This window comes from Tiliqua scincoides, chromosome 1, assembly GCF_035046505.1.
Source record: "Tiliqua scincoides isolate rTilSci1 chromosome 1, rTilSci1.hap2, whole genome shotgun sequence".
NCBI classification, from domain to species: Eukaryota; Metazoa; Chordata; class Lepidosauria; order Squamata; family Scincidae; genus Tiliqua; species Tiliqua scincoides.
In genome coordinates, this window is record NC_089821.1 from 46,281,214 (window position 1) to 46,308,420 (window position 27,207).

Here is a 27,207-nt window from a genome sequence, read left to right on the forward strand (position 1 = left end):
CAGACTCCAACCTTCCTCTGCCTGTGCCATCAAATTTTTCCCCTTGGGTGGGGGGACACCTTCCTGCGCCCCCTTGGGAGCAGGCCCCATTGACCGTCCCGTGAGGGGAGCTGCCCTCTGGGCTTGGCCTGCTTTTCTGCAGGCAGCGAGGAGCTCCTCCAAGCTGCCCCGCGGAGCTCCCTTCAGCAGCGAGGCAGCGGCCAGCAGGCCCGCTAATGAGCCCATTACCTGGCCCCTCCTCCTCCTCCATTCAGCTCCTGCGGGCTCCTGGCGCATGTTTGGGCTTCCGCGCCTCCAGCCAATGGCAGGGAAAGTTGCGCAGCGGCAGGCTGGGGCGAAAGCGCGCTGGAGTGAGGAGGCAGCGGCAGCGTCAGCAGCAGAGCATCTCTCTGCGCCAGGTAGGAGCCCGCCAGGGGCTTCCGCGGAACGGGGCGGGGACCTCCACTAGGAGGTCTGGAGGGGGCGGCCAGAGGCTGCAACCTTGGGCTGCTGAGGCGGAAGGGTCAGCTGGGGGGCTTGCTCCCGGCTAAAGGAGACTGCGCAGGAGCCCCTCGGCCTGGAGGGGACGGAGTGGGAGCTCTGGTTTGTGGTGGGAAGAGGGGAAGATGTGCCCCCCCACCTCAGGGGGGTGGGAAGCCTGGCTCCCCCTCTGCTGGACGCGTGCGGCCGGGGTAGAGAGGGGCTTTGGGGTGCCAGAGTGCCCCTTTTCTGGGGATGCAACGCACGGGCACGGGGGCTTATGGCCCAAGCCTAAGCAGGTCTACTCAGAAGTAAGTCCTGTTTTGTTCAGTGGGGCTTACTCTCAGGAAAGCGTGGTTCGGATTGCAGCCTTACTTTGTGATTGTGAACACTTTCCTGGGAGTGAACCCCTTTGACTCTAGTGGGACTTACTTCTGAGTAGACATGCTTAGGATTGGGCTGTTAGAGTCGTGGGGAGCGAGGGCTGCCTGGAGACCCCGCACCTCCCACCCTGCAAGTTGTCCTTTTTCCTCATCCACCAGGGAGAGGGGGCATCCCTCCCTTCCTCCCTTGGGTTGCTCAGTGGTCAGGAAAATGCTCTCTGAGCCTGTTGAGGGGCACTTTAAACTGTAGGAAAGAAGATCGGAATTAATGCCCTCTGAAAAGGGGGGGGCAAGGGCTCAGTGCTGGCATAAATTAAGTTCTAGGCTTCCTTCCAAGCAAATGTGTTTGGGATTGGGGTGTGACTTGGGGTTGGTTCACACAAGTGACAGCAGCAAGCTTTCTAGATGCAGGGTAACCAGATGTCCTCTTTTTTCCAGGACATGTCCTATTTTTTAGCTCCATGTCCTGGAAAAGAATTTAAATCTCCTCCTTTTCCCTGTGAGCAGACTCCTGCAGGCAGCACATAGCCTTCTTGTCATCAATAAGTTATATGTAATAAATTATATATAACATAGTTTTAAATTTAATAAGTAATATAGTGTTTAAATTAATCCCATGAAATCAATGCATGAGTGTTTTAAGCTTTTATTTTGTGGTCTCCTACATTTTTCTTGCACATCCTGCAGTTTGGGGTGCCCTGTCCTCTTTTGCAGCTGTGACATCTGACCACCCTTCCTAGATGCAAATGAGGTTGTGTTTGCCTGCATTCTTGTGGAAGAAGTGGCGTATGAAGTCCTGTTGGTATACAGCTGCTGCTGTTGTAAGCTGTCTTTGAGGTCACTGTGGTTGGAAAAATCATGACAATTGTGTGCAGCCTTATATATGTGCGTTTCTGAGTTTCATGTTGCTGCTTTCAGGCTAATGGGCAAGCAAGCAGTCAGAGGACATCTAGGAAGAACTGATGTAGGAGCTACAATCCAGGGTTTTCCCAGTTTGAAACTCACTTTTGCCATGGCCTCCCTAGGTGGCCCTGAGCAAGCTGTTCCCATTCAGCCACAGCTGCAATATGTGGATAATAATACTTTGTTTGCTAATCTGTCAGGGTTGTTATATTATTTTGACAAAATTCTTACATGTAGAATAATTGCACACTTGAAAGTGCTATACAAATGTGAATAAGATTCAGGTTCATATCCCCACTCAGCCATGAAGCTTCCTGGGTAATGTTAGGCTGAAAGATGGTGACTGGCCCAACTTACCTCACAGGGTTGTGGTGAGGACAAAAGGAGGCAAAGAACTGTATACACCACCTGAGGCTTCTTGGAGAAAGGTAGTAGAAAAATGTGAAATGTAATTAGCTTTTAGATTTAAGCCCACTGGATAGGAACTCTGCCATTTCATTACAGCATCTAGCATGCTGGAGCTAAACTTGAAATACAATAGTGGGTTAGTGGATTCTACTTTTGCATAAGGGATGGACTGGAATACATCAAGGGACGCTATGGCCCTACATTACAAAACTGTAATCTTTCTGCTTTCACATCAGCAACATTTTAATACTTTTAATGAGGATGTTGCTGTTCTTTTAATGAAGGGAGGGCACATGCTCCGGTTCTTTCTGAAAGGAGACTCAATACTTGATGTTGGCATTTGTTTCTAGGGGTGTTGTGAGGCAGACCTGAGGATGTCCCTTCTTGGTTCAAGACTCCTGTTCCTGTCTGTCCTCCTGGGGTTGGTGTATGCAGCCCCTACCTCTGATGGTGATGAAGAACAGCCTAAGGAAACAGTTCTGAGCTTTCCCAGAGATGAAGCTAGTCTGAATGAAATGTTCCGTGAAGTAGAAGAGCTGATGGAAGATACTCAGTACAAGCTGCGCAATGCAGTTAAAGAGGTGAGACTCTCTATCCAAATCAGTTTGCCTTCAGGTTTAATTTAGGACTAGGGTTTGTCTTTTACCTCAGTGCTTAAGCTTCAGTCATGTGGTTTTTTTCCCCATAAACTGTATAAATTTTGCTAAACTTTGCTAGTCCGGAGGGGTCATGTTGCAATTGACTAGGTATACGAGGGGGAAGTTAAAACAAGTCAGAAGCAGCATTGTTGGGGTATCCTAAATGGGGTTATTGGTGAAGGTTTTGTCAGAAAAGACCCAACTTGTTCATTCTAGAAGCACTTTGGTATGCTTTATTCATGATGATGAAGAATACTTATATACCACTTCTCAACAAAAAAAGTTTACGCAGCAAACAAAAACAGCTCCTTCTCCCAAAAGGGCTCAGACTCTAAAGGTTAACAAGTTAGATTCTGTTGAGCTACATGTCTGGATCATGAGTGTTCTCCAGGTGAACCATCTGAGGTGAACCATCTGAGAAACTGGGATGAGTTTTGCTGTGGGATGCGTTTTGCTGTGTGATTACTTGTGCTCTGTGTTTGTACTACCTCCACTTTTTAATATCATCCCCATAAACAATTATTTTATGCTCCTTGACATTCATTTTATTTCATTTCATAATTGAAAAAGGAGTTTCTGTGGAAGGCAGACTTTCTATTTGCACTGTGATTTCTCCCTCCCCAGCAGCATAATTTAAATAAACTAATGGGGTCTCCTAATCTACCATTTGTTGATGGTGGTCTTACTTGTCAGAGCAATGAAAAAAAAAAGTGAACTGGTAAGAATAAAACAGCGGCTGTAATTCTAAGATGCCTACACCATGAGAATGCCAAGTCTCTCTTACAAAGAAGGTATTCATTGTTGTTCTCATGAACTCAGGTGCAGGCCTCCAAGACAGCATGCTTTAGCTCTGTTTCTGTCACCTACAAATCACTTTGCACAAAGAAGGTACATTCTGCTGCTGCTTCTGTTCCACTTTCTTTTCCCTGAACTTGCCGTTGCATTTGAGCTTTTTGGCCAGTAATAGTGAGTTGGGTGTAACTTGAACTTACTTCCTAGTGTCATTCCACATCTTGATAATTATTGTACTTCTCATATTGAAAAATTAGTTCCTGGTCAGCTGGGCTGTGTTTACTCACTGCTGTTTAAAATAATTGAATGTGGAAAGATGGTGTTCAGCTTCTTAAAATATCGGCAGTCTTGATGCGCAGCCTGCATTTTATATAAGCTTCTGAACTACCATTCAATTGTGGATATTCTAAGTGGTTTTCCTTCTGCTGCTATAGAGAAAAAAAAATCTTAGGAAACTTCTCTTTCTTCTCTTGAATTTATCTTCCACCAGTGTCACTGATACATTATCACACTAGGAAATGGTCATGGATGTCTTTTATCTGCTACGTAGGATGCTTGGGGTCAGACTAGATAAGTGGTACAGGAGAGACGTGAATGGCTGTGTGTGTTTTAAAGATTAAACCATCTGTGGAAGCCCCCCAAAATCAGATTGAGGCTGGAGAGAAGGGGATTTATCTTTCCATTCTTGCTGTTTTCTAGATCTGAATGGCCCTTCTGGTATTGCTCTTTCCCATCCAGGGAAAACATAAGTGCGTGCATGGCTTTTCCCTGCTAAGTTAGGCAGACAGTCGGAAGGAAGGGCTAGCATGTTGGGCCCTACCCAGTGAGCTCTCCAACTGCTTCAGTTTAAGAAAAAGATCCAGCTACTGGATAACATGTTCATATATCTTTTAGTGTTATTGTGGCTTAAAATATGGTGGGTGGAGTTCAGAGCTAGTGTGCACCTACTGATATAGGGAAACCTTGGGGAGATGTTGCATAGTCATGTTGAAAGTTCTCATTATTTCCAATGAAGCAGTCAAGCTCTTGCATTTCCTGTCTATGGTGTGTGTTGTACTGGAGATAAGAGAATGAATGATCATGAAAAATGTAGCATGTGATCTAACTTTTATAGGTGTAGCTTCCCTGGGCTTCAGGTCCTGTAGGCTCATTCTGGCCCTAATTAGCACAAATAGCACTTTATCTCAAAAAAAAACAAAACAAATAGTGGATCTTCCCTATAATTATACTTGCACAACTGTATTTTACATGCAATAATTGGGGAGCAGTGACAATGTGTGGTTTGGGCAGTGGCAAAACTTAGTTATCCTGCAACAGAAATACTTCTGTCATGAAAGAAATTGCTAGGTGAGTTACAAGCCAGTTTCAGGTGGGTCCCCATTCATTTCAATATTTTATTTTTAATATATTAGAATTCATGCTACCATGGTATGTGGCTGCATTTGGGGAAATGTTACAGATCTGTACTTTTAACAGGCTACCATGTATATACTTTTACCAATGATAGTAAATGGGACATACTCCTGGGTAAGTGTGGGTAGGATTGCAGCCTAGGATTGTTAAAAACGGCTAGTATTATAATGCCGTTGTACAAATCTATGGTAAGGCCACACCTGGAGTATTGTGTCCAGTTCTGGTCGCCGCATCTCAAAAAAGACATAGTGGAAATGGAAAAGGTGCAAAAGAGAGCGACTAAAATGATTACGGGGCTGGGGCACCTTCCTTATGAGGAAAGGCTATGGCGTTTGGGCCTTTTCAGCCTAGAAAAGAGACGCCTGAGGGGGGACATGATTGAGACATACAAAATTATGCAGGGGATGGACAGAGTGGATAGGGAGATGCTCTTTACACTCTCACATAATACCAGAACCAGGGGACATCCACTAAAATTGAGTGTTGGGCGGGTTAGGACAGACAAAAGAAAATATTTCTTTACTCAGCATGTGGTCGGTCTGTGGAACTCCTTGCCACAGGATGTGGTGCTGGCATCTAGCCTAGACGCCTTTAAAAGGGGATTGGACAAGTTTCTGGAGGATAAATCCATTATGGGGTACAAGCCATGATGTGTATGCGCAACCTCCTGATTTTAGAAATGGGTTATGTCAGAATGCCAGATGCAAGGGAGAGCACCAGGATGAGGTCTCTTGTTATCTGGTGTGCTCCCTGGGGCATTTGGTGGGCCGCTGTGAGATACAGGAAGCTGGACTAGATGGGCCTATGGCCTGATCCAGTGGGGCTGTTCTTATGTTCTTACGTAAAAATTTTTTTCCTGCTAGATGATGTCACTTCCGATCATGAACTTCCGACCTACTTCTGGTAGGTCTTGAAAGATTCTCATTCTAAAAAGTGGGTCCCGGTAGTAAAAGTTTTAGAACCACTGGTATAGAGCATTGCGTTTGCAAAAGTATCATATCTATTGCATCTTTTTTTTGTTGCTTCCCCTCCATGGCCACCCATCTTTTCCCCTTCTGCTTAATTGCTGGTTTCTTTGATGATTGTGTGATCCATAACAACAAGTTTGACTGTTCAAAATTGGACTTAAAAAGTAATGTTTGTTTCCCTGAAACAAGCACCCAAGCCTATTTTGGTTGCTAAAAACTTTAAACTTAAGTAAAAAGATTCAATATGTGTGCATTTTTGTTTCACATTGACCTTTATCCAGAGAGGCATCAGGGGAATGCTGTCCATGAGTTTTAAAAGCAGTTTGTGGGATGGAGGGAGAGAGAAAAAATTTATTATGCTGACCTAAAGGAGTGGAGTTGATTTTTACAAACATGACTTTATCAGTTTGTTATAAGCATGTGATCTCTGTGTGACAGGTTTGTGGAGCTCAGTTGTTTGAATCTCTATATTAGTGATGGGGGTGGAAAACAAGGTTTTTGTTTGTATAGTTAAGAGTAAACCAGCTGTTTCAAATTGTTGTCCTGGGAGACTGGACAGAGAGCAGTTGCATTTTCTTTGTGCTGGCTTTATGCTTGGATAGTTGCATTTTGCTTCTCTGAACTCCAATTGGAAGGTAGTCTTGTCCATAGTACCTCAAATCAGTGGCATCACTAGGGAGCTGAGGGGGTATGGGCCTCACCGGGTGATGTGCACAGGTGAGATGATACCACTACTTGCCAAAATTTTTAAAATGTTGATTTTTTAGAATAATGCCATCAGGTTATATAGCAATCAATGCATAATTTCATGCAGAATGCAATAAAACTGCATTGAAATATCTCTATTCGATCAAAATTTATAGCCAGAAAAAACAGTGGGGGTAGGGTGATGGTACATCACCACAGCCCAGACCACTTGCCACCCCCTTGCATGGGAGGAGGTCCATCATAGGGGTGACATGCTGGTTTCCTGCACTGGGTGATGCAAATCCTGGTGACGCCACTGCCTCAAATCCTGCTTTCCTTTAAAATACAGTATATGTCTTTGCACATACAGTACGTGCATTGTTAACTTGAATCCAGGTTTGGCTTGGAGTCTGTTTTCAGTGCTAAAATGCAGGTCTGGAATATGATGCAGGCAGGCCATATGCAGGCTGGAGATGAGCTGTTTACAGCCCATGTTGGGTATTTAGCAAAAGCAGATCCCTCTCCAAAGTCAGGTTTGAACCTTGGCACATCATTCCAGACTTTAAGCACAGACATTAAGCATTGTGTGCCAGAAGCACCAGATCACCAGACCGGGCAGGAGGTCTGGTCTAGAGGGTAGAGCCTCCGTCTGCCTGAAGATAACATCCACAAGGTCGCCAGTTCGAGGCCACCGGCACCGTGCGACCTTGAAGCAGTTGACAAGCTGAAGCCGAGCCATTCCATCTGCTCTGAGCGTGGAGGATGGAGGCCAGAATGTGAAGCCAGATCGGAACGAAACACCTTGAATGTAGTGGTTCTTGAAAGAAAGAACCTTCTTTCAAAATTGTAAAAATCCCTATTTAATAAGGGATTTAAATAAAAGCCTGCCTATGTAAACCACCTTGAATAAAGTCTTGAATAAAGACCAAGAAAGGCGGTATATAAATACCTGTTGTTGTTGTTATCATCATCATCATCACCATTTGGTGCAAAGCTTTCTACCTGTAAACAGCCTCTCTGTGGCTCTGCTTCTGACTCTCTTACAGCATTCTTAACTGACACTGTGGTGACAGGTCCTTGCCCTGTTGCTTTCTGTTGTTGGCACCCTGATGCTAAATATACTGCTTGGAAGTAAATGCCGAGGGAATCAGTGAACTTGTGTTCTAGCAATGTATTCAGAATTGGAGTGATGGCTTCTGCTAGCTAGGGTCTTTCATTTTGTTTTAGGAATGTAGAATTTAATCACTCTCTCTCCTCCTCCACTATTTTCTATATCAAGGAGAACAACCATTCTTTGCATCTGGTAAAGAATAACTTTCTTACTTGCGTACAGTTGTAAGGGCTCTTGTTAATGTGGTGTAGATTAAGTCATATTGACTTAAACTTTAAAGTAGAACATTCTGAATTTTGATTCATGTTTTCTTACACCTGATTTCTTCATTTTATCACTTCTTACTATTATATCCTGACTTGAAAGTTCTATATATAACCTTCAATTTGATACCTATTTCAGGTTACTATGACTTCTCTCTAGTGCTTGTGAAGCACCAGATGATTTGGAGCCCATTGCCTTCCTTCCTTGCATCTTCTGTTTCCAGTGAACAGAAGCAAGGCCGGCCTGACTAAGTAGCCATTAGAGGCAGGCTGCACCAACAGCAGATTGTGAGCAGTGTTCCCTCTGGGCAATGTGGAGCTCACTGACTTTGAAGTTTGGTGATTACATAATGGCATCATCACTGCCTGTCCATTGTGACGAGTCATGACACCATGGACCCCTCGGAGGGAATGCTGCTTGTGAGGGGACCAATTGGGCAGCAGACTTGAGGTTCCTGTCAGCCCAAGTCTGCCTTCCTCCAACCACCACCTCCTTCCTTGAATGATTGACTTCCTAATGGAGCGAGTGTTGTTCTTGTAACTAGGAATAAACAATTGAGTTGTTGTGGAAGCAGCTTCTGCAGTGTTCTATTGGGTCAGATTGTAAAGGCAGGAGGATTGTAAAGGGCAGGAGGTCTGGTCTAGAGGGTAGAGCCTCCGTCTGCCTGAAGATAACATCCACAAGGTCGCCAGTTCGAGGCCACCGGCACCGTGCGACCTTGAAGCAGCTGACAAGCTGAAACCAAGCTATTCCATCTGCTCTGAGCGTGGGAGGATGGAGGCCAGAATGTGAAGCCAGATCGGAATGAAACGCCTTGAATGTAGTGGTTCTTGAAAGAAAGAACCTTCTTTCAAATTGTAAAAATCCCTATTTAATAAGGGATTTAAATAAAGCCTGCCTATGTAAACCGCCTTGAATAAAGTCTTGAATAAAGACCAAGAAAGGCGGTATATAAATATCTGTTGTTGTTGTTGTTGTTATTATTATTATATTTGTTCTTAATATATGCCATGATACAGGCATCCAGATTGATTAGGCTCCACATAAATTACTTTTCTTTATAATCTGCAAGTTCATTTTCTTTGTAAAACAAACATCTCTAAGTTCCTTGTAAGGTGAAAACAGTTCAGTATCATTAGGTATATGCTTAAACCTCAGCAATTGTGTTTACATTGTAAGAACACTTCCTTTAAAAAAAGAAGAAACAATTGAGACTTTAATTTGGATGTTTCAGTTCAAAAGGATGTACAGGCAGTGGGCAGGAGAAAGGGGTGGAAAATCTTGGACTGATTATCTGCAATTTTCAGTAGCAGTGAGGCGTCCAAGAACAGATCCCTCGAGGATACTAAGAGGCCCCACCTATATGTTATACCAGCAAGCAGTGAGGGGAGGATATACCCTTACTCGTTTTGTATCTTTCGTGAGCTGAAGGCAGCATAGATTGTTTGTGCCTTGTGGATTTTTTTAAATGGAGAGGCAGGATAAACATTTTTAATAAGTGAGGGACCGAGAGGTAGTCCGCTGGCTAATGATTTCTCATTGAACCTCATTATTGATCAGGAATTTCAACTCAGTCCAAGTCCAACACTACACCCACTATATTGCATTAGCCCATTCATAAATGTCAATGTGAGCATTAAATCCTTAATGGCCACTTCTGATAGACAGATGTGTGTGGGATGGATTGCATCCTTAAAGAAGCCATTTTGTTCACAAAGTACTTGTGCATAAGTACTGTTCCCACTCATAGGATACATTGTTCTCACCCACGCATACATTGTTCCCACCATGGGAAAAAATGTGGCTCTTTTATCTGGCCAGTAATATTCTTGGCAGCCAATAGGATCTTCTGGGTGGCTGCACTATTTATATTTGAGTCCTGATCCCTGGCTGTGAGAGATCTCCTTGGACTTGACTCCACCCTGAGCAAATGTGTTTGATTGCACTCTTATCTCTAGTTGGGAGAAGGGGAGTAAAGCAAATCTGCTCCTTTATTAATGAATTTGGAGTGAATTATTAAACTTTACTTTTAATAAAGTTCTTGTTCACGTCCCAAATTCTGCTCTGAATTAGTGAGAAGTGAGACCAATTTGTGACACGTGGCTATAAAGAATTGGCAAGGCATCTGTTAGTGAGTAGGTAGTTGACAGTGGAATTCATTTAAACAGCTGCTTTGACCAGATTAAGGGCGTGCCCTGTGAATGTCAAAAGCAAATAAGACACTGTTTCAATTCTCCCTTGTTAAGACCATCTAGGTCAGTGGTTCTCACACATTTAGCACCAGGACCCACTTTTAGAATCTGTCAGGATCCACCAGAAGTGATGTCATGACAGGAAATGACATCACCAAGCAGGAAAATTCTTAACAATCCTAGTCTGCAATCCTACCCACACTTACCCAGGAGTAAGTCCCATTTACTATCATTGTTAAAAGAACATACTTAGTAGCTTGTTAAAAGTACAGGTCTGTAACATTTCCCCAAATTCAGCCACATACCATGAGAGATCAAGTCTAATACATTAAAAATAAGATGTTGAAATGAATGGGAACCCACTTGAAATTGACTCACGACCCACCTAGTGGGCCCTGGAGAAACACTGATCTAGGTATCCATCTTTGGTAGAGGAATAAACAAGAACTTGAAGACAGACTGGATTATTCTCTCTGTAGCAAATGAATACTAATCATAACGTAACAAACAGATTCTTCTAGCTTTGAACATAATGGCATAGAATTCACATTTTGAATGTGCAATCCTTTTATCAGTGATTTCATTCCTATCCTTGTTTTCCCATAATAACCATTGTGAATGGGTGTGTATTTCCACTTGACTGCATGTCAAACATATTTTCCTGGAAATAAAATTATTCCAGTGAGCTTTTCACTTACTTTAGGTTTTGCAGTTTCTGAGGTTCAGATGGGCAGCAGAAGTATTATGTCAGAGTATATTTGTGCTCTATAGTCTTAATTAAATTTAACACTAAAACGGAGCAAGAAAATGTCTGATAATAATTAACTTACACTGTTTCTACTTTTACAAAACCTGGCTACAGAGTAACTTTCCTTCTGTTTCTGTTGTATTAGTATGAAAAACCCTATGCTGTGACTCTGTAAGTCATCAGGAAATAGATTTACTCTGATCAGGTGAACATTATGTCAGTTCTCATAGTTGGGAATGAAATAGAATCTTCCACAATGGAAGTTGTAATTACAGTGAAAGTATCTTCATTTTAATTATTGAGGTATTTGCTCATTTTGCCTTGGAAAAAGAGAATAATCCACTGGAAGTGGAATCTCAGGTAGGGTCACTTCAAGAAATGAGAAAAATATTTGGTCAGATGCATCTTAAGGATCCTTGCTTAGCTAACCTGCCCTATTTGGATGCAACAGCAGCATAGCATGTAGAGGAAAAAGAAGAGTAGCAGCCTCGAAATGGAAGCTGCAGTAGGCAGGACTAGAACACTTACAGAAGTTTGGTTTGAGGTTATAATTTGAATTTACTGCCAACCATCTTCTCTGCAAAACTGACATTTCAAGAAAATCTTTATCCCAGCAATGTATGACTGTCCATAACTTATTATGTTGTATTTGTATTGTAAAAATCCCTATTTAGAACAGGGATTTAGAACAGGGGGGTTTAGAACAGCCTGTCTATGTAAACCGCCTTGGATTAAAGTCTGAAGAGAAATCTGACGACCAAAGAAAGGTGGTATATAAATACCTGTATAAATAAATAAATTACTGATTATGAATATTGATGTCTTATGGTTAAGGGCTATGGATCAATAGTGTTACTGTAATGTCTTTACAAGGGGCCGATTGACAGGGCAGTGCTGCAAGTACAGGTCCAACCTTGTTATACATGGATTTTTTATACACTGATTTGACTCAACATGAATGGCCACTGCAAATGGGAAAAAATGTGCTGATCCCTGGAGAAGGGGAAAAATGCACCCCTTTAAAATCACAGTTTTAAAAAAACTGATTTACTTACTATTGTAGAGAGAGACAGTCATGTAAGCCATTACAGGTATAACCTAATCTTCCATAGATTTTTCTCTGTCAATGCATTGAGAAGCACCTTTTAAATTAAAGGAAAACAGTGGTTTAACAAAGGTCGGAGTGAAGCCCTTGAAAGCACCTTGAGAGAGACTGATTGTTGGGTTGTCTTAATGACTTAATGTCTTAATGACTCTGTCTTAACATCACAAAAGTCAGCAAGGCTGTTCTTAAATCACCAGAGCAAAGAAACTTTGTTTTTTAAATTGATTTGCTATAGTGCATTTTTTGCCATCCAGGTGAGTTCTGGGGACAGGACCCTTGCGAATAATGAGACTCAACCTGTAAATATTTTAATGTATATGTTGCTTTCTTGATGTCTTGGTGCAAGACCAGTCTCTGGTCCCAGTGTACTTTTTAAAATAAGGTATTTATAGTGTATGTGACTAGCTGAGTGTTATCTGAAACAAGATTGCAATAGGTTTATATATATAATATGATTATAACTTGTTTTAATGCTTTTCTAGATGGAGGCAGAAGAAGGTTTCAAAAGAGTAGGTGGCATTGACTTTGAGAAACTGCCACCAGACTATCACAATAAATCCCATACAGATAGAAAAGTTGGAAATAAAACTATACATACTTACCAAGAAATTAATAAAGTAAGAGCTGCCTTTTATATGTAATTTTTCAGAATATAAGAGTGTGTGTTAATAATCGGATTGTTGAAATTTCTTTTTTGTAGAATTGTCACAGAAGACAGTTTGGAAGTTTAGAAGGCCAGAGTTCCTTCCTGTGTGTGTTAGAAACATTGTCAGTACATAAATATAAGAGCAATATAGCAGGTAGAAACTGAGTGTCAGCTCACACTGAGTCTGTGCAATTGCTTTGAAAAAAGCAAAGTTCACAGCCTTAGTTTGTCACAGTATTGCCCCCCACCCTGGTTTAACTATTTTAGTTGTTGTATTACTTGCTTCTTGGATAGAGTTTCACCATGCATTCTAAGTCACCATGCACCAGGTGGAGAATGGTTGCACCACCTAGAATTGGCAAGTCTCTGTGCCATGGCTTGTTCTGAGTTGTGTATGTGCTGAACTTCCTGACCCATCTCAAAGCTTCCAGAAATTGAGGCTGGGGAGAGGCACTATTTTGAAGTACATGTTTTTTTCCCCCTAAACAATCAGTGTTACTGTCCTTGAAAATTTAAAAAAAACAAAACAGAAAACATAGGATTAACACTAGAGCAGTGTTTCTCAACTGGTGGTATGAGAGGTGTTTGGTGGTAAGTGCATTACCTCCAGATACCCGCCATCCGGTAGACCCGAACAAGATGTAGCAAACAACGGTAGGAGGCTTGGCTTGGCAGGCAGCGCTCTAGCACACAGTTTTTGCACACATGAGAAAGCCTTCCCACCTGCTCTGAGCCTCTTACTGGTGTTGCATCATGGGAGGCTTCCAACTGGATGATGTCATTGCCATTCTGGTGATGTCATTGCCAGTTACTTCTGGTGTTATGCAAGGTAGGAGGACACATGCGAAGTGGTACGTCATCTCAGTGTCGAAAAACACTGCACTAGAGTACTGTTGGACTAAAATGAATTAAACATACGAAAAACTTTGATTTAATGTACTTCTCCTCAATATTAGGCAGTGGATAACCAAACTGGATCTACTAGCTATTCTGAAACAGTTATTACATCAGTACAAGAAGGAGAAGTCAAGAGAAATAATGTAAGTATTTTCTTCTTGTGTTGAAAAATAAAAAAACAACTAGCAACTTGCTAGAAGAGAAGATGTGAAACTGTACCTGGTATGACTAATGTTAGGGTTGTTTGAGAACCATTTGTGACAGTGATTAATGCTTACAAATTATTCTGTGCCATATGCAGACAATTTGAATGTGTGCGCTTGATCCTGGAGGTCCGGTTCAGACTTTTGTTCCTACAGTAATGTTTCCCTTGCAGTGGCTTCCAGAAATAGGGCCTTGTAAGTGTGTGTGTGTCTAGCACCATCCAAACAATGTGTGAACTGGGCAGTCATGAGTACAAAAATATGGTTTCTCCAGCCCATGTAATTCATTCATCCCTTTTGGAAGGGGAAGATATGTACATTTGGGAAATCGTGCATATTTTGTAGATTGATTTGTCCAACTTGTGCAAGTGTCTGTTTGCATGGCAATAGGCTTGCATGCTTACAAGGCCCAATCTTGGTCCTTGATACAGGAAAGGTGCTATTGTGGGCTCCTGTGTTCAACTAGGTCTTGGTTGAAAGCATCCAGAAAGTTCAAGTACATGAACCAAGTCACGAAGTGCTAAGAGAGGCAAATTTTTTATGTCTTAATTTTTTCATCCTTTCTGTAGCTATTCTGATCAGTCAGAAGATTTCTTAAGGCTCCAAACTATGTATGTAGTTTTAAAGAACCTATATGCAAGTTTTGATGCAAGTTCTCAAAGCAGCTTACCCCACAAAACTATATAATCACAGTACTATAAAAAGAGCAACAGTTTAAAAATACTGTGGTCTAACTAGTAAATGAGAATAGATTCAAAGTATAATTCTAGCTCTGCAGTACAGAAGAGCATACTTCACAATGCAGTATTGGTGACAGCTCAGCTGATGTCCTTCTGGCCTCCAAGTGAAAAATGTTTCAAGTCCTTAGAGAAGGAACTGGGCTTTTTGCCAGTACTGGCACCAAAGTCCAATTCTTGGAAGGTGCTGTGTTGTTGAGAGGCGCCATTTACATACTCAGACTAACTTTTCCTTTCTCATATTTCAGCCAGGATTGATAGGCACTAACATAGACATAAGGCTGTCATCCAAATGTCATCCAAACATCATTTCACAGCTCATGTTCAGAACAGAGATAAATGATGCCCGTCTGCTTAAGTGGACCTTGCTTTTTCCTCCCTCAATTTCTGACACTCAAATTCTACATGTTATGTTTTCTGTATTGCAATTAAAGATCTGTAACCAATGAATAACATGCAGGGGGAAAAAATCTTACAATCAAGTGCTGACATAGTGTACAGTAATATTAAAGTACCTATAATGTCATCTTTGCATTTCTGATGAATACTCAAGGGATTCTGTTATACCTTACATTATCATCATAATTTGCAAAAGTTCTGTATAGCATTAAGATGGCCAGACTATGCACTTTAGTCTTGTGATTGGAATTCACTTCTTTAAATTAGCATAGCTAGGATGCCAAAGTAGAAGCAATATGAACATTTTTAATCTGTTTTCAGTTGCCTTAAAATGATTTTTTTCCTCTTTGACTTTCCAGCCAGAACCAATTAAGTTCATTTGATGAGTTCATCATTAAGAAGCCAATAAGTCACTCCATCTCTCTAGAGAGGTTAAAGCAAACCTCTCTAATGATTTTGTATATGACAGCTTCACTTTCTATCCCTGAATCGACAGGGTAACCCCTGCCATGTCATCCTGGCTGTCCTTCAGCTATGCATTTCCTAAGTATTCCTTTTTTATGGATTATTTGATAACTAAGCTAACTTTTCCAATTCTCCTACTGCAAGTAGAATAAACTGAATAAAGAGGATCAAAACTGATGGAGTGATGGTGGATGGATAGATCCATGGATGGATGGTGGATGGATGATGGAAAAAGAACACATCCCACCCTCTCCTCATGCACCTGACCTGTCACACCTTGATGCTCCATCTGGGGTGACTGTAATAGATACAGTATCTTGAGACAGACAAATCCAGAAAGGGTAGTCATTGCAGGAGAAACAAAACAATTAAAAAGGCCATTGACCTTCCTCCTATCTGGTGAGCATCCACTTAGCTCAGCAGCTGGTTGCTACAGAAGTGTTTGGGGAGCCAACTGACCTGACCAAACCCAATTTCCTCTGCACCTATGCATATACACAAGATTTCATCTTTCCTGTTGGCTGCTCCAATGGTGAGAAGCCTTAACATGGTTGCCTGGACGTCTCCTCATTTACTATCAGGTGAATGGGCTTGACCAATGTACACAAGTGAGCAAAACCCAGTGAGGTGCTGATGTTTAGGGCCTGATTTGTGGATTTTGTTTAAATAGTTTAGTCTCTTTCAGACTAGGGAGAGATTGCTAGCAGCTACTGGTTATGATGCAGTACGAATGAAGATATAAAACTCTGTTGCAATGTTCTAGTGACTAGCTCGGCCAGGAAAATGTCACTGATTTATATTTCTACAGCTGCTACACAAGAGAACTGTTGAACAGTTCAGTATCGAAGATCAAAAATATACTGCTGAAATTTCTAAGTTGCCTATGCTGGCATGCTTATGTTTTCAAAATTTAGTTTTTTCAATTATGTGCAAGTCAATATGCACAGTGAAATCTCACAAGTATCTATCGAAGTATGTGCTTCTATTGGTATCAAGGGAAAAGTTAACTGTGATTCACAAGCATTAGTGGACAAACAAGGTATTGTACATTAGTAGCCCACCCCCCCACCAGCAGTAGCTTCTTACAGCAAAGATTTATTTTATTACTGCATTTCTATCCTGCCTTTCCCTGTGAGGGGTCCCAAAGAGGGTCTCCAAGGAGATGTGACCATCTCATCTTGAAAAATCTACACAAGATATCAAGCAGGCCCCATGCCAGAAAAGATGCTCAATTTTAGATCTACAGCTGCTTTACATTTCATTTAAACAAAGCATGCAGAGTACTTTGCTTCCCCCCCCCCGAAATTTATTTAAAATATTTTTTACCCCGTCTTTCCTCTGCCAGAGCAGCTGCTCAAGGTGGCTTACAATATAAACACCATAAATAAACAAAACCATTTGGGGGGGGGGGAGGCAAACAAGGTACAACCAAGTTACTGCTAACAGGCAAAGGAGGCAGACAACCTATCCCCCAAATGCAAGATGGAACAAAAATGTTTTGAGCACTTGCCAGAACGCCATGAGAAAGGGCATAGCTCTTAATTCTCTTGGTAGAGTTCCATAATTGTGGCACCACTACCCAGAAGGCTTGGCTCCATGTCACCATCCCCCTAAATTGGGAGAAAGGTGGCACTTGCAGGAAAGTCCCCTTAGCTGACCTAAGAGGGCAGGCTGGGCTATGGGAGAAGGCAACCCCTCAGATAATCTGACCCAAACTGTGAAGGGCTTTGAAGGTTGGTACCAGCACCTTGAATTGGGCACAGAAATGAATGGTAGCCAGTGCAATCACTGATACAGAGGTTGGACAGAACCAAACCACCTAGCTCCAGTAATCACCCGGCTTGCTGCATTCTGCACTAATTGCAGCTTCCAAACCATCTTCAAGGGCAGCTCCACACACCAGAGCATATTACAGTAATCCAGTCTTGAAATCACTAGAGCATGGACCACTATGGTCAGGTCCAATTGACTCAAGTATTGCCTTAGCTGGCGCAGCAGTCAGAGTTGGACAAACACACTCCTGGCCACCACTGCCACTTGACTCTCCAGGGAGAACTGAGAGTCTAGGAGCACTCGCAAACTGCACAACTGCTCCTGCAAGGGAGTGCAGTCCCATTCTGTATTGGTTGATATACAGGTCCAACCTTGTTATACACTGATTTTTTAATATATGGATTTTACTCAACATGAATGGCCACTGCAAATGAGAAGGAATGTGGTGATCCTTGGAGAAGGGAAAAAATGCATCCCTTTAAAACCACAGTTTAAAAAACTTTTCTTAGTGTTGTAGAGAGACAGTCATGCAAGCAGTAGTTCCATTCGTCAGATGAGCCAGGCAAAGGCAGGAGATCCTTTGCATTTCTGATCTCTCTACAACAGTAAGAAAAGCTGTTTTAGAACCACAATTGTAAAGGGACGCACTTTTTAATTTTTTAACTGCTTTTATTTAGCGTATTTTATGGTGTTAGCAGGAAGTCCCAGAATCAAACCCCTGTGAATGTTAAGGTTTAGTGAATGTGGAGCACAATCATTCCACTTTCACTTCTAAAGAGTTGGGGAGCCCTGCAGACACTTGCGCAGGGCTCCCTGCAACCCCAGGAGGCTACAGGAGGCTCTGGTAAGTGCACCCAAGCCCCTGAGTGGCACAATCCTGGGGATCATGCAGCTGCCTTCCCCCCAACTCCTACTGCCTCTCCCCCACCCCCACAAGGATTTACAGAGGTTTTCAAACTCACTGAGAGTTTGAAAGCTGCTACCTTATTCCATTAGGTGCAACAGAAGGGCAAGAAACATGGAAGTGGAACTTTAAATCTATTTTCCAGTTTTTTTATCCACTTAAATTGGGAAGAACTGAGTGCCAGATTGGCTGTGAGGATGTTAAAATTATCATTTGAGTAGTTGGTGATGGGAGTTAATGCTGTCCCGGTAGTTTTACATAAGAACGTAAGAACAGCCCCACTGGATCAGGCCATAGGCCCATCTAGTCCAGCTTCCTGTATCTCACAGCGGCCCACCAAATGCCCCAGGGAGCACACCAGATAACAAGAGACCTCATCCTGGTGCCATCCCCTGCATCTGGCATTCTGACATAACCCATTTCTAAAATCAGGAGGTTGCACATACACATCATGGCTTGTACCCCATAATGGATTTTTCCTCCAGAAACTTGTCTAATCCCCTTTTAAAGGTGTCTAGGCTAGATGCCAGCACCACATCCTGTGGCAAGGAGTTCCACAGACCGACCACACGCTGAGTAAAGAAATATTTTCTTTTGTCTGTCCTAACCCGCCCAACCCTCAATTTTAGTGGATGTCCCCTGGTTCTGGTATTATGTGAGAGTGTAAAGAGCATCTCCCTATCCACTCTGTCCATTCCCTGCATAATTTTGTATGTCTCAATCATGTCCCCCCTCAAGCGTCTCTTTTCTAGGCTGAAGAGGCCCAAACGCCGTAGCCTTTCCTCATAAGGAAGGTGCTCCAGCCCCGTAATCATCTTAGTTGCTCTCTTTTGCACCTTTTCCATTTCCACTATGTCTTTTTTGAGATGCGGCGACCAGAACTGGACACAAATACTCCAGGTGTGGCCTTACCATAGATTTGTACAACGGCATTATAATACTAGCCGTTTTGTTCTCAATACCCTTCCTAATGATCCCAAGCATAGAATTGGCCTTCTTCACTGCCGCCGCACATTGGGTCGACACTTTCATCGACCTGTCCACCACCACCCCAAGATCTCTCTCCTGATCTGTCACAGACAGCTCAGAACCCATCAGCCTATATCTAAAGTTTTGATTTTTTGCCCCAATGTGCATGACTTTACACTTACTGACATTGAAGCTCATCTGCCATTTTGCTGCCCATTCTGCCAGTCTGGAGAGATCCTTCTGGAGCTCCTCACAATCACTTCTGGTCTTTACCACTCGGAAAAGTTTGGTGTCGTCTGCAAACTTAGCCACTTCACTGCTCAACCCTGTCTTCAGGTCATTTATGAAGAGGTTGAAAAGCACCAGTCCCAGGACAGATCCTTGTGGCACACCACTTTTCACCTCTCTCTATTGTGAAAATTGCCCATTGATACCCACTCTCTGCTTCCTGGCCTCCAACCAGTTCTCAATCCATGAGAGAACCTGTCCTCTAATTCCCTGACTGTGGAGTTTTTTCAGTAGTCTTTGGTGAGGGACTGTGTCAAACGCCTTCTGAAAATCCAGATATATAATGTCCACGGGTTCTCCCGCATCCACATGCCTGTTGACCTTTTCAAAGAATTCTATAAGGTTCGTGAGGCAAGACTTACCCTTACAGAAGCCATGCTGACTCTCCCTCAGCAAGGCCTATTCGTCTATGTGTTTTGAGATCCTATCTTTGATGAGGCATTCCACCATCTTACCCGGTATGGATGTTAGGCTGACCGGCCTATAGTTTCCCGGGTCCCCCCTCTTTCTCTTTTTAAAAATAGGCGTGACATTTGCTATCCTCCAATCTTCTGGCACCATGGCCGTTTTGGGGGACAAGTTGCATACCTTAGTCAAGAGATCTGCAACTTCATTCTTCAATTCCTTAATAACCCTTGGGGGGATGCCATCAGGGCCCGGTGACTTATTGATCTTTAATTTATCAATGAAGTCTGAAACATCTTCTCTTTTAACCTCTATCTGACTTAACTCCTCGGTCAGGAGGGGCCGTTCGGGCAGCGGTATCTGCCCGAGGTCTTCTGCCGTGAAGACAGATGCAAAGAACTCATTTTCTTTTGAGATGCAGCTAATTTTAGTGGCTTAAGTAGGTTTACCATTGAAGAGTGAGAATCCTTCAGTTGTATCTTAAACTTATTCATGTACAGTGATGCCTCGCAAGACGAATGCCTCGCACAACGATAAACTCGCAAGACGAAAGTGTTTTGTGATTTTTTTGGTGACTCGCAAGATGAATTTTTCTATGGCCGTGCTTCACAAGACGAATTTTTTTTTTGGTTTGTTTTAAATCACGATTTGCAAGACGAAAATTTCACAATACGAAACGACTCTCTGAACGAATTAATTTCGTCTTGCGAGGCACCACTGTACTTATAAAAATGTTTGTCATTTCCCACTGGCTTATCAAATCCAAAAATACATCAGCAACTTTGAAACCTATTGAAATTTAGCTCTGATCTGTCATCAGTAAGATATGAGAACTACTATTGAAGAAATTACTCATCAAGAATCAAAGTCATAACCACTGTCTTTGTAGGCATATCCTCTAAGTGTTGTTTAATTCAGTGATTCTACCATTTGGTGTAGCATTAGGAAAAGTGAAAATGTCACTTGCTTTTGAGAATTGGAGATAGTTGGAATATCAAAAGTGGGACAATGTATGCAAGTCCTGGGAACTCTTGGCTTGAGCACTGTATTAATGGTGTGATGGAAATGGATGTGGGAAAGTGAGACTTCAAGTTTCCATATACTCATCACTAACTTACTGCCTGACCCCATATCAAATCGACAGGTGTAAACAATATTTGAAACTAGCAGCTGTTGGAGCCTGTCAAAAAGAATGTTGGGACACTAGAATGTCTCAAGATGTATTTTACTTACAAAAGTAACTTGAACACGTATCTAGGGCTATAGTTTGGAAATGGGAAACAAAGGTAGGTAAGAAAAATAGAGTAAAATATTTCTAGCATTGCAACAAATCAGTATATTGTGAATAGGAACTGCAGATTAATGCAAAATCCTTCCAGTGACTTTTTCATTTCATTGGCATACAATCTTATAGAATAAAAAAGGGATATGATGCTTTTTCTTAAATAAGTAGTATTATGATTAGGAGGACATGTACATTTCTCCCCAAATAGTTGTGTGGGTCTGTATTTTTAACCTTTTCCCACAATGGTTGGAGATCCAGGTTCTGATGAATATTTTCCAGATTTTTATACTGCCCTTCTTTCAGGATGATGTAAGTGGTTCCTTCCCTCCTTTTGTTCCCCCAGCCAGGGTCTCTAAGAGGAATTTTATCAGGGGGTACAAAGTTTCTTTTGGGCTTCTTTGCAAAGGGGGAGGGGTGAAACAAAGCAGAGGAGGGCAAGCAAAATGGGGGTAGTTGGAAAAATAGGGTGGGGGGAAGGGTGCAGACAACTGGCAAACTTTTTGGAGCCCAGGTCTACCCACCCATGTGGCATCAGCAATTAGATACAGTAATACAGAAAACCAAACACATTCCTGAATCTCTCTATATCTTTCAATATAGAAAATGATGCAGAAAATTAGCATCATCATATTTAGGTTCACACTAGAATGGAAAATGTTCTCTGTGCACCAAAACCTTCTGTAGTCCCACAGCTGTATCCCTGCACTCTTACATGCTCCTTCATGCTAAACAGATCCACAAACCAAAGAGCTACATAGCAGGCCAGTTGCCTTCCAGAATTGACACTGTTAAGGAGTATCATGTATGCATTCCTCAGCCCAGCATATATGGCTTGCCAGTGGGTACAGTAGCTGCAGCCGCACACTTCTGGTAGTTTCCCCAGCATCCCGTGCGGACAACAAGTCTTAGTAGATAGGAAAATGTAAGTTCCGAGGAAAATCCTTTGGCTCCTGGGCTCCCTTTTTGATCCTGGGCCCGGGTACAAATTACCCCCTTTAACCCCCTCTCCTAGGCCCTGCCCCAGCAACTCTGTGAGGTAGGCTAGTATAGGAAACAACACAACATAGGTCCAAGCACATATGTAAGAGTGGCTTACAGCAAACCATGATCTGCCAATTTTATCAGTTATAAATGTGTTCTCCCTTTCCAGACTGATTACCCATCTTCCTTTCTGGGTATTGGTTGTAGTTTTGTGTTACCCATGTACTGATGCAAGCCATGGTTCTTTGTTAACCACAGATTGATACCATGCTTGCAGGATACAAATTTCAATTATACCATCGTGCATGGTTGATCTGTACATAGAGGAATAACGTTGCTGTGGGGGTGGGGAGCAGGAGCACACATTCACAAACCTTGTTAGAGTTGCATTATGTCTGCCCTACACAAGCTGATTGGTTGCTTGAGATAACTCTGATTGGTGATGTCACTGGTGCTTGATAGGTTAAAGGAGCCATTTTCAACCACTGTGCCGCAGTACACTGTTGTGCCATGATTAGTCTGCAGGTGTGCCATGGGAATTTGAGGGAGGGTCATTTATTAGTAAGGGTCATTTATTAGTAAGGCCAGGGCTTTTCAAACTGGGGTGTCGCGATGCCCCAGCCTGTGGGTCCTGGCCTCTGCCCCCTTAAGGGGCTGGGCAGCCTTGAGGCAGGGAGGAGGCAGTGGCGCAATCCCCAGGATCGTATTGCTCAGGGCGCTGCAGGGGCTTGGGTGCACTTACCCAAGCCTCCTGCAGTCTCCCCAGGGTGCAAGGAGCCTGGTGCGACCTTTGATAGGGCTCGCTGCAGCAGTGAAAGTGAAAGCGGAGTGATCGGGCTCCACTTCCGCTTTAGCGGAGGTAGGGCGCAATCCTTTGGCTGCAGGAGGCTTGGGTAAGTGCACTCAAGTCCCTGCAGCCCCCTGAGCGGTGCGATCCTAGGGATCGCACTGCTGCCTTCCACCTACCCCTGCTGCCTCCCCCCCCCCGCCCTTGCAAGCACTTCCAGCGGCTCAAACTCTCCATGAGAGTTTGAAAACCGCTGAGTAAGGCCATTGGATGATGTGAGCCCCCCAACAGCAGCATGGTGTGCCTTCTTAACCATAAAAAACTGATGGTGTGCCTTGACAGTTTTAGTATCTTGTCAGTGAGCTGTGAGATGAAAAAGGTTGAAAAACACTGGGTTAGAACAACAAACCCAAATTCTTGCCTGGTTAAAATTCCCAGACTTTGTGCCTGTCTGTCATTTCTCAGTTTTAATGGGCTGGTTAAATGTACATGAAAATGTCTAGACTTTAATGGGAACTTATCTTGCCTTCCTTCCTTCTCTTCCCACCTGCTTCCCGGCTTTGTCCTTTTTCAGTTTTAATTCAGAAAATAAGTGTGGTTCAGGTATCAAAAATGTAAGAAATGCTGTTTGAAGGGCAGCTCACAAAGAATTTTCTGTTTTGGAAATTCAGTCCTTGAAGAAGTCACTTGCTGACAGAGAATTGTGTTTGTTGGTAGAGGTGATAAGTGCTGATGTATCTATAATGAAGGAAGTACATGCAGCAGTGAGCATAGCTGATAGTCCTATTTTGTGATTTGTGCATTTGTTATCTTGGATATATGTAGACCATGCTTTGAAAATTTTTGGCAGCTGCAGATAACCTTGCCGTAGGTGCTTGTGATTCCATTATGTTAATCAGATTTGAAACAGGCAGGGGAAATGGAGAAGACTTCTCAAAACAGAATATTATATCTAGTGTCTGACCTTCCTTCTGTTTAAGCTAGGGACAGGCAATCATTTGTCAACTAGAATGAGGCATGCTAGAAGCATAATTACCTATGATGTTGTCATCCTTTTTTTCCCCCACACCACTTTGTTTTGCAGCACTTTAAGATGTAACTGGGCTGAATGTGCACACCACAGGAATGGTTTCCTTCTCTCATGCCACCCTCAACACTCTTGGATGACAATTTTTGAGAACATTGAGAAGATTGTACTGGCCCAGTAATTAGGCAGGGCATAGTGTCCTTTGTATTTAAATTCCTCTGATTTCCTCTCCAACAAATCTTGTGATTTGTGACATTCAAGTCCTTTAGAAATGTTGCATGGAGGAAAGCATGAACTTTGTATGGTGAGAGCAGCCACATAAATGACCACTTCATCTAATGGTTCACTAGTCTGCCTGCCCGCACATAGGAACAGAGGAAGCTACTTTATAGGGAGTCTAACCATTGGTCCACCAAGCTTGGTGTTGTCTACACTGACTGGCAGCAGCCCTCTAGCATTTCAGATGGCTGTTTCAACTCCTACCTGGAGAGGCCTGAGATAGAATTTGCAACTTTCCAAATGAAAAGCATGAGCTCCATCACTCAGCTATGACTCCCCTTAAACACATGTGGATAAAAACATGCTTTAAGGTTCCTTTTAGTCTCATGCCCTTAAAAGGAACGTGGGAACCCTGACATTCTTAATTGGAAACATGCCCTATTGAGGATTTCTTTTGAGCAAAAATGCATAGGATTGGGCTGTAACCTAGACTTACCTACAGCAAGTTCTGCAGTCAAAGGTGGGTTTCCCTGTCTTCTGCTTTCCCTCCCTCCTTGTGGGCCAGCTTCTACAATTTTTTTCAGTTTATTATGGGGGTGGTAGAAATGTCCCACCTTAGCTTTAAATGTAGTATAATATGTAATATAGAAATGAAAAATATAGTACTTTCATTTCTTACTGTGGCTTTCTGATTATTGTAACTCAAGTATTCCTGAGGCTGCAATCCAATCCACACTTGCCTGGGAGAAAGCCCCACTGACTACAATGGGACATCTCTGAGTAAGTCTGCATAGGATTAGGCTCCTTGTCTCTGAGAAAAACCCTATTGCTTAACCACTGAAACTTGTGAACTGCTTCTCATAGCATTTTTTCACCAGTGTTCCACAAGACTACTGTGGAATTTCTTGTTTTTTAAAGTTTCCTGATCATCCCAGTTTGGTGGTGAATCATGGAAAGTTCCTATGCCATTTCTAATGAGAAAATGTAAGCCAGGCCTTGAAGTCTGTTTATAATATAAACTTGTTACATAAAGGTGGTAATGCATGGATAGTTCATGAAAATGCTAACCTGAAGCTTTATGAGTTAGTTTTTAAAAAATATTTTTTATAAGTAGAATATCTTTGTTAAAAAAAACAACTCGTGTAGCTTTTTCAGTCACATTCAAAAGTGTGGTTCACTTAAGAACGTAACTCGCACACTAATCTTCAGTCACCACACTAGTATCCCACCCTTCTCCAAGGAGCCTAGGGCAGCACATAAAGGCTTGTCCTGCTCTATCATGGCTTGCAACAGTACTTTGACATAGGTGTGGTTAGATCTGACCACAAGTCTTTCTAGTCCAAGTCTGATGTCTTCCCATCTGGACCACATTGACTCTTTTGTTGTTGTTTAAAGTATTTGGTCAAAATTTATATTATTAAACAGGTGTTTCTTTCTAGAAGCCCATAGAAAGTTATTCCAGGCTGTGAAATTGACTCTCTACCTAGCCCCCCAACTGCCTGCCTTAGAAGGTTATTGAAAACTGTATTGTTGAGGTGAGCTTTCTAGATTCTTTAATTGTGCTGCTGCAATTTGTTCTGTGGTATGTCCAGAGGCGTATCTGAGGGGCATGTGCCTCAGGTGCCACACTAGGAGGGCACATGACTAACCCCAGGCTCCACGAACTCACCTTAGTGCACTGCAGGCTTTGCAGAACAGCTTTCCTTGGCATTTCCCGATGCTGGAAGAAGGTGCACAAAGCCCGCCTTTGGGGAGAACTTTGTGACATTCTCCCTGTGGGTGAGGCACTGCAGTCTGTGCTGCACCTTCTCCTGGCTTCAGGGAGGGCTTGGAGCTGGAAGGAGGTATGTGAAGCCCAACCCCAAGGAAAAGCTGGGGCAGTGATGTTATGTTGTGTGACATTGACATCATTGCCCCACGCATTAGGGAGAGGTTTTTTTTTTTGCCTCTGGTTGTGTGTGTGCACATGCAGTCAGTGTTTATATCAAGGTACTGTTGCTGTAGTTGCATGTAAGCCACTTTCAGTGCACTTCTATACAGAAAGGCAGGGTTTAAACCAATCATGTAATCTATATTTGTAAATACTCTTAGGATAAAAACAGAACTATCCACTCAATCTGATAAATTTTGAATTCTGGGTTCTTATGTGCAAAGGTTCTGTGGCATGATTCTGTTGCCCTTCTTGGGGCTTGAGACTCAGATGAATGTTCTCAGGCTGTTCTGAGTTTCCAAAGCTGTCCTTTGTTCTATTTTTCCCACACTTTGTTTGTTGAAATTAAATTCATTCATCTGTGCCGAGTACAAGAACTAGCAGATGTCAAGGAGAATGCTTTGCAAACAAAGAGACTCTATCTTGAGCTAACTGACATTTGCACAAGGGTTGTTTGAATAGCAACTGCTTAACTGGAATGAAAAAATCATGGTTTGAAGAACTCCTCATGATTAAAACAAGACTTTGAAACAGATTAAGAAATTGCAAAGTGCAGACTTGCCAAGCCAAAGTTGTCGTCCTATCATTTGTGTCCTGACAGTCCCTCTACGATATATATGTGTAGAGAACATGGTGTGAGACTTGACCCATCTATAAATACAGCTGCATTGAGTCAGTAGTGATTCCTTTGAGTATAACGATGTTAACAAAGGCTTATTACTATGGCTGAATCCATGAATGGGCCAGGTGTGAGTGTATGTGTGCACACACATGGTTTTTTATATGACCCCCCTGTATTAATGAGCATGTGACTGGGAGCAGTTCAAGCTGCAGCACATGGTAGCATTGTTGATGATGTTCGGAGCTGACCCTATTGTAACCTCTGCATTCAGCCTGCTCTTTTTTTTAAACTAGTTTTTGCACCAAGTCAACACAGACCCGGTGATAAGGCATATTGCCCTCTTGGAAACATGTGAAACCTGAAAAACTAGACAGGTTTTAATTGGGCAGCTGTTACCTATCCTGAATGCACTCTACGGCCAAATGAAATAAAAGTAAAGTGTCATAAAAAGAGCATCCACAATTCCATCATGAAGGATTCGGTCCAAAGTGTTTGAGACAACGCCTAAAGAATTGAGAAGGGCAAGGAGAAAGACTTTAAACAATGAAGAGCAGAAAATATCCAGCTGTCCAAACAAGTTCTGAAACAGGGTGGGTGTA

At 42.5% G+C, this 27,207-nt stretch overlaps 1 protein-coding gene across 5 annotated transcripts in view; it reads left to right on the top strand.

The window, feature by feature from the left end:
- The first annotated feature begins 200 nt into the window (after nt 1–200).
- Nucleotides 201–27,207, top strand: part of DKK3 (dickkopf WNT signaling pathway inhibitor 3) — a 38,873-nt gene continuing 11,866 nt past the window's right edge. Inside the window, exons 1-4 of one of the 5 annotated variants that reach the window (XM_066639273.1) lie at nt 201–398; nt 2,504–2,734; nt 12,554–12,688; nt 13,674–13,757. In XM_066639273.1, coding sequence (XP_066495370.1) covers nt 216–398; nt 2,504–2,734; nt 12,554–12,688; nt 13,674–13,757 — 633 coding nt within the window. In that variant the 5' untranslated portion in view covers nt 201–215. Of the gene's footprint in view, nt 399–463; nt 583–1,601; nt 1,664–2,503; nt 2,735–12,553; nt 12,689–13,673; nt 13,758–27,207 lie in introns of those variants that run through there. The other 4 variants (XM_066639298.1, XM_066639281.1, XM_066639291.1 and 1 more) reach the window with 4 other exon arrangements.